At 37.8% G+C, this 12146-nt stretch overlaps 2 protein-coding genes across 4 annotated transcripts in view; one reads left to right on the top strand and one right to left on the bottom strand.

The window, feature by feature from the left end:
• Positions 1–4481, bottom strand: part of LOC132128952 (voltage-dependent L-type calcium channel subunit beta-3-like) — a 38163-nt gene extending 33682 nt beyond the window's left edge. For all 3 annotated transcript variants that reach the window (XM_059540364.1, XM_059540366.1, XM_059540365.1), the window contains exons 1-2: positions 4152–4481; positions 581–673 (exon numbers count right to left, since the gene is read on the bottom strand). In XM_059540364.1, coding sequence (XP_059396347.1) covers positions 581–673; positions 4152–4232 — 174 coding nt within the window. In that variant the 5' untranslated portion in view covers positions 4233–4481. The remainder of the gene's footprint in view (positions 1–580; positions 674–4151) is intronic.
• Positions 4482–10561: 6080 nt separating this feature from the next.
• LOC132129698 (adenylate cyclase type 6-like) overlaps positions 10562–12146 on the top strand; it is a 74040-nt gene continuing 72455 nt past the window's right edge. The window contains exon 1 of the mRNA XM_059541368.1: positions 10562–10827. The gene's annotated coding sequence lies outside the window, so the exon portion shown is untranslated. The remainder of the gene's footprint in view (positions 10828–12146) is intronic.

Below are 12146 nucleotides of genomic sequence, written 5' to 3'. Positions count from 1 at the left end.
ATCACATAATGAAATATGAATGAAAATAGAAAAATAAGACATTATTGGATGTACAAAATATAAGAAGGCTCACATGCTGTCAAAACATGTGGTAAATCTAGCAACATTTTCTTTTTGTGTGTGTGTGTGAATTTATACCACTTTGTGTTTTCCTACCTTGGCATTAAATTACAGTTCTTTTAATACTATGGCTCAGGGAGTGATGCAAATTTGACATCTTTCTGACCAACATAAATCTCAATATTTATTTTTCTCTTTTGAAAAGTCATAGAAATGCTATCATGGATATTTGCTTTTGCTATTGGTGCACATGAAGACGCAAAAAAAAAAAATTGTTGTTCACCACTATAGAAGCTCACCCAACTATGACGATTTCACTTCTGAGGATCTCAGAAATTGATAAGACACCTGCTGATTACAGCCTGTAGAGAGCCACGTCACCTGGTCAAACTACACAACCACTGCGACTACTACAGAAGTGATAAACAGAGTAACCACTCAAACAATCCCACATGAAACAATATGAAGCATATCTATGATTAACGCTATGGATGCGACGACTGATCAAGCGGAGTCTTACCTGTCGTTTGATGAAGCTGGAGGTGGTGTCAGACGAGGTGCTGCCATCTGAGCGTTTAAAACGACCCTTGCGCTTCGGCAGCTTTCGTGGTAGCTATATGGAGACGACCACATCAAAACAAACAGTCACCCGATTACACTAACATAAGACACAATATAAATAAGACACACTTTGTTGCTCTCTGCTCTTTATAAAACAGCTGATTTTGTCTAAAGTTGGTAAACTGGGCTTGGACATCAGATGTAAGTGTGTCTAGAGCTTCAGCAGCAGCTAGATGAATGTTCACATTATAGGAAATGGGTCTAGAGTAACTGTAAGCTATTTTAATAGTTGAAAGTACTGGTAAAATCTTAAAATATGAAATATAGATATAAAGTTTGTAACTGTTCTAGTCAGCAGTGCTTAAGTACCTTTGATGCACCTACACAGGAATAGCGATGTGTATCGAAACCCGGTATTAAACTGGCCCCGGGGCTAAATTATGAAAGACCGTAGTACCAGTAAGATCTGACGGTATCGGTTCTGCTCTCGGTACTGGAGGGGAAAAAATGAATGTACTATGTAATTTTTAGGGATGCACCGAATATTCGGCCACCGAAAATTTTCGGCCGAAAATGGCCAAAAAGTGCATTTTCGGTTTTCGGCCGAAACACTTTTATTACCGAAACAACACGGCCGAAATGTTATGATGACGCAAACAGAAACCGCGACCTGCACGTGCACCTGCATAGCGCAGACCACGAGCTCCCCGCGTCATTCACTTCACACCAGTGGGTCTTAATAGAGAACATTCTCTCTATTCTTATTCCTTTATTCGCAGCACTAAAGCGTCTCCTAACAAAGAGATTGAGACGGACCACGAAGTGAAAACAAAGAAAAGTACAGTCTTATAGAGTCTGTTAGCACACGTCTCACTGAGATCTTTTCGGATCCTCCGCACTTCATCGCGAATGTGCTTGATCCGCGTTATAAAGACCATTACTTGGACGCGGAAATATGGCAGAGCACACGAGAAATGCTCCAGGGCGCGCTGGATGCGGAAAAACCCGCGTGGAGACGGAGAAGCGCCAAGCGCAGGAGACTGAGATCAGAGCGCAAAAAAAAAAGACTCGTCTCTGCATATATAATACACACACATATACATATACATGCATAATATCAGATTGTAGCCATATTTCTGCTAGATTTTTTGCTAGATTTCTGCTTTAATTTGATAAAAATGTTTATTTATGCCCTGGCCCTATTTAAATACACTCTCTCAAATATTTCTCAAATGTCAGGCAGATGACAAGCTCAACTGCTCAACAGCTAGATGGTTATCTGTCTGAAGTCCCCATCCCCAGAAGTGATAACAGTCTTGCCTACTGGAGAAGTAATGCACTTTCTAGTACTACAGAGAAATATTTCAAATGCTCTTCACCTAAATGCACTTTTTATGAGAGAACAGTTAATTTTAAAACCTTTCTGCAGGCCAGTAGGCCTGTACATTATTATTTAATATACAGATGAGTGGGATTAAATTTTAGTTTGAATTTTATTTTATACTGTGCATTGTTGCAATGTGCTTAATAAATATTTGCATAATTTGTAATTATGCATTTTTATGTTTTTTTATAATTTATGTAATTGTAATTATCTTTGAAACTTTAATATTAATTTATGCAATTGCAATGTTTTAATTTTAGTAAAGTTAGTACACGGTCATAGCAATAAATGCAATGGTACTAATAATTGGGATAATTTCTTTCGGTGTTTCGGTTTCGGTTTTCGGCCTTGGTTTTCTCTTTTTCGGTTTTCGGTTTCGGCCAAGAATTTTCATTTCGGTGCATCCCTAGTAATTTTGCTTAATTATGTTATCGTGCACATTTTATCTCACCAAACATTTCTAATGTGCGATCATATTAAGACGTTTGTCTGTGAGATCTGCAAGATCTCTCATGCGCGCTGCGGAGGCTGTCTGTCAGTCACACAATACTATGTGGAGACAGAGAAATGCAAAGTTTTCGACTGCCTAACACAACACAAAGTAACACAACACAAAGTACCGATAAGAATACCGTTAAAGTACCGGACCGTTAAGCAGTATCGGTAAGAGTAGTACTACCGTTAAAACCTTAACGATACCCATCCCTACACAGGAACCTAGCTTTTTTCTTAAAAATGTTGCCAGTTGCATAAACCGCTTAGACTAGTCTTACAAGTTAGTTCTTTAGGACTGGTCATAATATTTTTTTTGTTGTTGTATTTTTTTTACAGTAAAAAGGTCTAATTTGAATCAGAAAGGTAACACTGATAGTTGGTCAAACTAGTTTTTAGGACATTTTTTACAAAATGGAGGTATTTATGCTACTACCGTCAGTCTACTCTACACTGTAAAAAAAACATCTGTAAAATTTACGGTAAAAAAACAGCAGCTGTGGTTGCCAGAATTCTACTGTAAAAAAATACAGTAACAACATTTTAGGTTTTCCAGTTTTACCTTAAATTTACAGTTAAATACCATAATTTCATTAACTGATATAATGCTAATATACCAACCTACTGAAGTACTGAAATCTGTTTTGTTCCTTTGTAATACTCTGATAACCACCAAATGCAGATGGTGATAAGAAAGTCACGTGGTGAACCAAAGTCCATCACAAACAGCTTTTGAATAATAATATACATAGAAGGTGACCACTGTCATTTACACAAGCACTAAACACCATCATGGTTAGACTCATTAAACTGAAATATACAATAAACATTAATTTTTTACTGTTAAAATCCCAGTATTTTATTCTTGTTCAGAAGCAAACGCTTTAATACATAGAAAACGTAGAACATTAACAAGCTGGAGATTTTGTTTAAATTGACAAATTGACAAATTGTCATGAGATCGTGTTGGAAAACTGACACAAGCTGATTTTGAGCTGATGACACCACCATTTCCCAAAACTCCTCTTAATGAACTTAAACTGGTATTACCAGCTAATATCTGGTTTGTTGCTGGTCCATGATGGTCTACCAGCTAATGGCCATTTTGGACAACTAATAGTCAACTCAGACCTTTTAGAAACCAGCTACCATCGTCAAAAACACATTAACTAGCTTAATATGGTATTTCAGGCAGGAGGCCTTGAGACTTTGGTTGGCTACGGGTGACCCAGGAGACCCATGACTAGTGAGGGTTCACCACAAGGGAATTTTGAGAGATTTTAAAGCCATTTATCCACACTACTCACACAAAGAAAACAAGTGTTTAGACTGATAAATGAACACTGTGTCTACAGACTGAAGGACGAGGCCTTGGTCGCGGTGGGAAATCTCAGGGCGGAGGAAAAACAAGAACTGGGAGTTTCGCGGATGGTGGAGGAGCATCAAAACATCTTATCAACATCTCTCCTCCGCTCATTAAAAACAACAGCGCGTGACTGATTGAAAGCGCGATAGACGCGATATTACACGGGCAGATTGTGTAGCTGTAGCGCTCTGCGGATACATGAAGCGCTTCGATGCACGACTGCTCAACAACAAGTAGCAAGAAATTAACCATTTATGAGATCATATTCAAATCCCCCAAAAGTCTTACCTGAAAATAGTGCGATTGAGAAGTGCTTTCTACACCAGACTGATGGTCTGCGGAAGATTTGGACATCTTTACTTGCACCATCTATTTGAGAGCGCAGGGAGGAGGGTGCATGCATGCATTGGTGCTTACTAAAGAAACGGCGATGCCAAATACATATGCCTGCCGAGGAAGAAGAGGGTATCACGATTGAACAGTAAAGCCTCTGTTTGAGCTGCATACACAGAGATCCTAAGATATATTCCCTCGCGCGGTTTATTATATTAATACAGGTGTATAAACGTAAAGGGGCTGTTTCTTGTGCGAGCGCCTTCTGTAGTGATGTCTCGCGCAGCGCTACAATGTGCAGCTCTCTCTATGTCTCTCTCTCTCTCTCTCTCTCTCTCTCTCTCTCTCTTTCTCTCTCTCTCTCTCTCTCTCTCTTATATTTCTTAGCAGAAGATCTTAGCAGCTACATTGTAATACAGTTAATTTCTATAGGCTACTTTGTGCATATCTGAGATTTCTGAAATAAGTACATATTACAGTGGTTTACATCACAACAACTCAGGTATGTGTTTCTTTAAAGCTTCCAGCGATGTTTTGAAGAAACATAGTAAAAGACTCCCAAATATCCCCAAAACAGTTCTGGATAAATAACACGTGTTTCTTTTACATTAATCATATAAAGTATAATTTACATGATTAATGTAGGCTAATTCCTAACAGAATGTGATATGGCAAGGAACGTTTTGCTTTTTCAACATTATTAGTCATACAAATAAAAGTGAATGTGTGCATATTTTAAAACATTATTTACTTTATTTATTATAGAATTTCATTCAAGTTTTTTTTATTTTATTTTATTTAACAAAATATTGACAAAAAATTGGTCCCCCAGTGTTCGAGACATGGTTGCCGTCTTGATATAAATAATATACTTTATATTTTAATCTTTATAAATTCATAAATAATGTATAATAATTTTTTTGTCTTTATTGTCTGAAAAAATGACATTAAGGTTTAATTAGTCTTTATGAAGAAGTAAACTAAAAATGCCCTCTTCTGGCACTTTGGAGCATTTAAAATGGCTTATATGATGTCAAGTGTGTTATATCTTCGATTGTATATTAAATTATATTGTGACTTCACTATATTTGTAATTATATCTATTAATATTACAATCACCTATAACTGTGAAATCATACATTTAACATGTGCTTGGATTTTATATGGCATCTTTAGCTAGATTTATGTGTCCAAACTATGAAGTACTTTCAAAAATGTAAAGGGTTAAATTGATCATGCAAGCTTGGAAGAGAAAATCAATGTGGCTTAGTGGGATCCATAAGTAACCACTTTGAAATTCAGATTACAAATCAGATTACAATTCGTTAGTAATCAACCCAGATAATATCACTAATAATAATTAACCTAGCAAAAACTTAAATGAATACTAATTATAGTCCTACTAAAAATCTTGACAGAATGGACGAATTTACAGTATTTGTAAAACAGTAAGTGAAAATGACCTGGGGAGCGTTTCCCAAAACCATAGTTGCTAACTTAGTTAGCAACTTTTTTGGTTGCAATACAATTTCCCATTGCCAACCAACTAAGTTGCTAACAGGTTAGCAACTATCCTTTTGAGAAACGCACCCCTGAATGACTTACTACCTCTCAGCTACTCAACAGATTCATTCAAAAACACTGATTCACTCAGGAACGAGACACTTGGTAGTTTCTCGGCAGTTAATATTGATTTGGCTTCATTTGGTTCTGTTTCCATATAGTTGGAGCAGAAATGAACTGGTGATATAGTGTCCAAAGTATTAGTTACACGCCAGATTATCTTCTTGGTTATTAAACTGTTGTATAAAATATACCCATAAGTCGCATTGTAAAGACGTCTTGTTTTCTGTGTAAGTTTTCTTTTGACTTAGTTTTCCTTAGCTGTCTTAATTATATCATTCTTATGTTTTAACTATCTGGTTAGTCCTAGTGTTTAAACACTCTTATTTCTGTTTGTCTTGGTTTGCATTTATGTTTGTGTCTATGTGTTGGCTTCCGTTATCTCCTGTGTTCCTTGTGGATTTATTATTAAAAGACTGTTGTGGTTTATTAAATAGCACATCAGTGTGACAAACATGCTGTTATTCTGAATATTAGGAACAAAACCACTTCCTCTAAACTACAGGTATTTCAACCTCCTCATTTCCAAATATAAGACAGTGGCTGAAAATAAAGTGATATGGTTGAAATATTAAGAGTAGTAGGCTAATAATGATTGGTGTAACTGGAGGTGTGATCCAAAGTGTCTTGAGCTTTGTCCAAGGTCTCTTTCTTCCTGTTTATGCCGTCGCGCTGAAGCAACCGGGCTGTCAATCACATGAATGTAAACTCCTCTGGCAGCCACTAATCGTCAGACACTAAAATCATGCGGCCAGAGTTATCAAACAGCAGGACACTGTCTCTGTCTAATTACAGGTGATAAAGAGCTTTATTTGTGTTGTTTTGATTGTTTTAATTGAAATTATTGCATATGGTTTCTACTGTCATGCCTTAAACATTAACGCCCCTCTAACTGGCACAACTGTTTTGTAATACGTTGCTTATAATAGTATGCATGCAGGTTATGACACATAAGACAAGTGCTGATGTGAGGCTTTGTGCTTAACCCTGTAAAGCCTGGGCCCTGACAAATAAATAAAGAAAGAAATTGGCTTGAAATGGAAAAGTTGAAACTTTAGATCTAAAATCTTAAAGAAAAAAAAGAACATGGGTTTTAATGAGTATCATAATAGATACAAAAAAGCGTTTATGGCTCACAGTCAGACCACAGTAAAAATCAGTAACCTATAACTGTTACCTTAAAGATCCAACTTTACCTGATTCAGTCCATGAATAAAATAAAATAAAAAATAATATATATATATATATATATATATTATTTTGGTATACATTGTATTTCTTTTCATAAAACCAGTTCATTTAGAGCTTTTTCAGTGTATGAAAAAACACTCCAGTTTTATTCAGATAATATGCAATTGATTTATTTATATGGTCAATAAGTAAGTTGAAATTTGTATGTAACGAGATTTATACCAAAATAACATAACTTTCATTTAAATAAGATAACAAAATTTTGAAAATGAAAATACATTATATCAGTCAATTACATGTATTTTAAAATGCTCCATTTATATGATTAAAGCTCTGTATTTTTATTTTAGGGACAAAACACATAATGCAATGCAGTACAATGATAATATGTTTGATGCTTTTAACACAATATATTAAAAAAAACATATTTATGGATAATCAAGTAAACCTAAGCTGCTTCATTCCATTCATTCAAGTATTCATCTTGAAATATAAACAAGAAGTTATTCTTATATTTACTTTATAAAAATCAGTAAAGATTTCACACCAAAAAGACCACAACCTAAAGAAAGATACTAAAAGGCTTTTTACTTGCTAAAATAGATCAACTATCAATCAGAAGACAAACTAGATTGTGTACAAGTGGCTTTCCCAGCAAAGTTTTGGTCATGCTGATAGTTTAGAGGCCTTTTATCAAATATGAGCTAGGCTTTAAAGGGTTAATTAGTACAGTTCTATACTCGCAAGCATGGCCTTCTGATAGCAGACGAGCTGTTAAAGGTTTATTATGTTAAAGTCTCACTATTACAGATCTTCGATACATAAGTTCAAGGTGGCTGAATCAAACAGACAACAGCACCGGTTCAAATAGCAACACTGCTTCCCCAGAGAGCACAGCCCTACCTCAAGGCAATGAGGAACCTATGAAGGGCAAAGATCTAGCAGTCTATCCAGACCTATTTGTCAGCTGAGCTTTAGACAAATAGTCTTGTATTTACTTTACCCTTTTGCAGTCACTACAGAACAGCAAAGCAACATGCAGTGTACAGCAGCACTGAATTACAATTGTGTAAACACAGCAGACGGAAATCATTTCAAGCTTGTGTGTAAATGAAAAGCAGGCCACTCTGTTTGTGTCCTAGTGTTTGTGTTTAGATGATTTAATCAACATCATTTATTGCTCGCAAGACACATATCCTTCTGCACTTCATAAGCGGTGGGTGTGCTGTTAAAATGAAACAGGTTTGTCTTTGCTAGTTAGTCTTTCGTATACTTACTAGCTGCATTTGTCTTGGCTTGTTTCGTGTCTATTCAAATGTGCGTGGAAGTATGTATATCAAATATTTACGCAATAAACATTCATAATGTTATATTTGGCTCTCCAGCACTCTGTATAACTACAAAGAGAAGTAGAAATTTGTTCACTAGAATTCAGTATCCAGTACATTTTTGCAGTGCATCATAAAAACTGTGCACTTGTAAAGTTGTATAGGGCACTTGTTGAATGAATAAATTGCAAATGGTTTATCTTTAATGTGTTTTTATGAGACTGTCATATAATTTAGTATGGTGTATGAGTTTGCAGTAGCTTGGCCTGCAGTTGTGTTGTCGACAACATGATATGACATCACTTTCTTAGAATGATAAAAGCAAGTCATAATTCTGAGAAATAATGTACACTACCCTTCAGTAAAAACAGTAATATTGTGAAATAATATTACAGATTTCTGTTTGAATATATTTTAAAATGTAATACATTTCTGTGATGCAGTGCTGTCACATGATCCTTCAGAAATCATTTATTGAATCCTTGGCCAATAAAAAAAAAAAAAAAATAATATATATACTGCGTTTTCTTGATCTGATAGAGCTCTGTTAAGGTTTATTTGTTTGTTTTTAGAAACTGGTTCTTCCTGCTTATAATGGCCTTTTTCACTTGGCAGGGCATGCAATATGAGTCTGGGGTTTGGGTTGGGTGTTTCTATGGAGTGCCACCTAAACCTCTTATTATAGTACATGGGAATGCCTAAACTCAACTGCGGCAAACACTAACCACAGATTTGCAAGTTATCACGTAAATCACTGATATCTGATAACCCATACTGCCACAGTTTCCTCTTGCTTTTCAATCCAGCAAAATTTTCTTTAAATGTACACTTCGTGGAAAGCACCATCAAAATGGGTGCAGCAGACCAGAGTGAGGGTCTTTATCTTTGTTATCTGACATGTTATAGAGGAACTCTGGCTGATATGCATGCTATAAAATGTCACCACTGTCAGACAACAAATCTTACAGTGTTGGCAGCTGACTATAAAATATTGTATTAAATGGATACTTCACCCCAAAATGAAAATTTGGTCATTAATCACTTACCCCATGTCGTTCCGAACCTGTAAATGCTTAGTTTGTCCTTGGAGCACAATCTAAGATATTTTGGATGAAAATCGGGAGGCTTGTGACTGTCCCAGGATGTGCATCCTTGTGGCACGGCTGCATCAGAAGAGCGTAGACAGTTTGAGTGATGTAGAGAGACACAGAGGAGACTGTTGACAAAGGAATTGTTGAATAAAGTTGTTATTTTAGTTTTATTCACGTACAAAAAATATTCTTGTCGCTTCATAACGTCACGGTTAAATCACTGGTGGCAGATGGACTATTCTGACGACGTCTTTCATACTTTTCTGGATCTTGACAGTGTAATTTACTTGGCAGTCTATGGGACAGTCACAAGCCTCCTGGATTTCATCCAAACATCTTAAATTGTTTTCCGAAGACGAACTAAGCTTTTACGGGTTTGGAACGACATCGGGGTAAGTGTTTAATGATAACATTTTATTTTGGTGTGGAGTATCCCTTTAAATGCAAGCTATTTTGTTTTTATGATTAAGGTAACAACTAACAAGACCAACACATGAAATAATAGATATGAACTAAAAATCAAAAACTGTTACTTTTTCAGGATGTGTGACTGGACAAATCAGGAGCGTGTATAAATAATAATAAATATAGACACTTTTATTTTAATAAATTCTATTAGATTTTTTTATTAACATTCTTCTCTAAGGAATGTATATTTTATTTTATCTATATTTCTATTTATCTTAACTTTGAAATATCTGTATTAAATATTGTGTAAATCGTATGTCAGGGTTTGAAGGGTAAGTTCACCCAAAAATGGACAAAAGTTTTCACCATTTTCATCATTTTTTTCTTTCACCTTCATGTCGTTCCAAACCTGTATGACTTGCTTTCTTGAGGATATTTTTGCATGGTGGCGGTATCAAGCGCAAGGTTGGGGGTTCGTTTCCCCGGGAACACATGATAAGTAAAAATTGATAGCCTGAATGCACTGTAAGTCGCTTTGGATAAAAGCGTCTGATAAATGCATACATTTAAAATTTAAATTTAGATAGATAGATTTCACCTGTTTGAGCGTCTGCTGTTGTGCTGCACGTCCAAGTGTGTGGGTCTGTCTCCATATGAGAGCGGAGGAGGAGGAGGAGGAAGAGGAGGAGGAGGAGGGGACAGGTGAAAGCAGCTGGCAGTGAGGAGCTGCTTGTTCGCAGGCCTTTAGGGGGAGTGTTGAGACGCGTGGAGACCGAGACTGGCACCGCGTCTGTGTGAAGGGGGAGAGGCTGGGAAACGACGGGAGCACAAGCGAGGCAGATCTTCACCGTCTGTGGCCCTCTGTCCCTTCTTCCTCGATGCCCGCAAAAAACACATCGACCTACCGATAACAAGGACACGGAGCGACCAGAGGACAGCGCGCGCTCGAGACGCCACAGCTGTAGCGCCAGAACCGGAGAGATGTCCACGGTGAGTCAGATCTTTTTCTAGGGTGATCAGTCGTGTTTTATGTAGGGCTGCTTACTAGTGTGGCTTCTGATAGACAAGCGTTATACAAGCGTTTGCCTTGTACAGGGTAATTTGGAAGAGGCGGATGCGTGCGTGTAGACAGCTTTAATGCAGCATTAGCTCTGAGTTTTGACATGGCGAATAAGCAACGGCCAAATGCAACACCCCTCTCCCCATTTACACTAGCGATATATTCAAGATTAAACGTCCCAATGCAGTGCCCGTCTTAGCTCACACTGCTGATGTTGCCCTAAAGGTCGAACGGTCCCGAGAAAAGTGAAATAAAGTGGAAAACCGCAGCTGCCGGTCTACATAGATGTCATGCGTGAGGCTTGAGGCATTAGGATTTATGTTCATCTGATAGTTTAGATGTGCGTGTTTGCTTCTGTTAAACAAGGCGACTCAAACTGATGCGTTGGAATGTTCCGCGCGTTATGATCCCTATAACATGTCCACTATGGACCGAGTGGACGTGTACACGGCCTGTAGTGCGCTATAATTCGGCTCTTTGGGTGAAGGACGGGGCTGTGTAGCCCACACTTAGCGGTCGGGTGTGACATGCTGTGTTGCAAAAGTATCCGCACACTGTTACTGTAACAGCCTCGACACGGTCACTGCTGCGATGTCACACACACACACACACTGAACACTGAACACACACTCAGTGTTATATAACGAAACATCTCCAAACGGCCTATGGGAGAAATGCTGCATAGTTCTTCTGGCATCTTGAGCCATCGATGAAGCGCTGAAATTCTGCAGCTTGCATATATTATGGCGATCGTTGATGTTTGCACGCGCGTCGATGCTGTCTGGCGTAAATAGGCGTTTTTATTTTCTGTTTTTAAATGGAAGCACAATGTGATTGATGCAGCCGTCTTCCATGACAGGAAACGGGGATTTAGATTAATAACGAATAGTGTTGAGACTGATGCGACACTGCGATCTCTATATTTGCATTATGTAACATCAGTGCGCGGCTGTTGAAATGTCGTGCAAATGTCTTGGAGGGAAAACAACACGATAGCCTACGAGCGCCAGCGAGGATGCGCCACGTTACAGATACAACCACACATTTGTGCAGTGCCATTCTTCAGTATGGCCTCAGAATACAATCTGAATATGACTCAGATTAGATTGGTCAGTTAAAATGTGCAGGGGCGGTTCTAGGGGGTGGCCAAGGGGCCAGTGCCCCCTGTCAACGAGCGTGCCCCCCCCCCCCCCCCTTTGGCCCCCATAAAGTTGGAATCATATCACACCAAACTATTTTGGGTGAAATG

Source organism: Carassius carassius, chromosome 46 (assembly GCF_963082965.1).
Source record: "Carassius carassius chromosome 46, fCarCar2.1, whole genome shotgun sequence".
Classification (NCBI taxonomy): Eukaryota; Metazoa; Chordata; class Actinopteri; order Cypriniformes; family Cyprinidae; genus Carassius; species Carassius carassius.
This window is presented reverse-complemented; position numbering and strand designations above follow the sequence as displayed.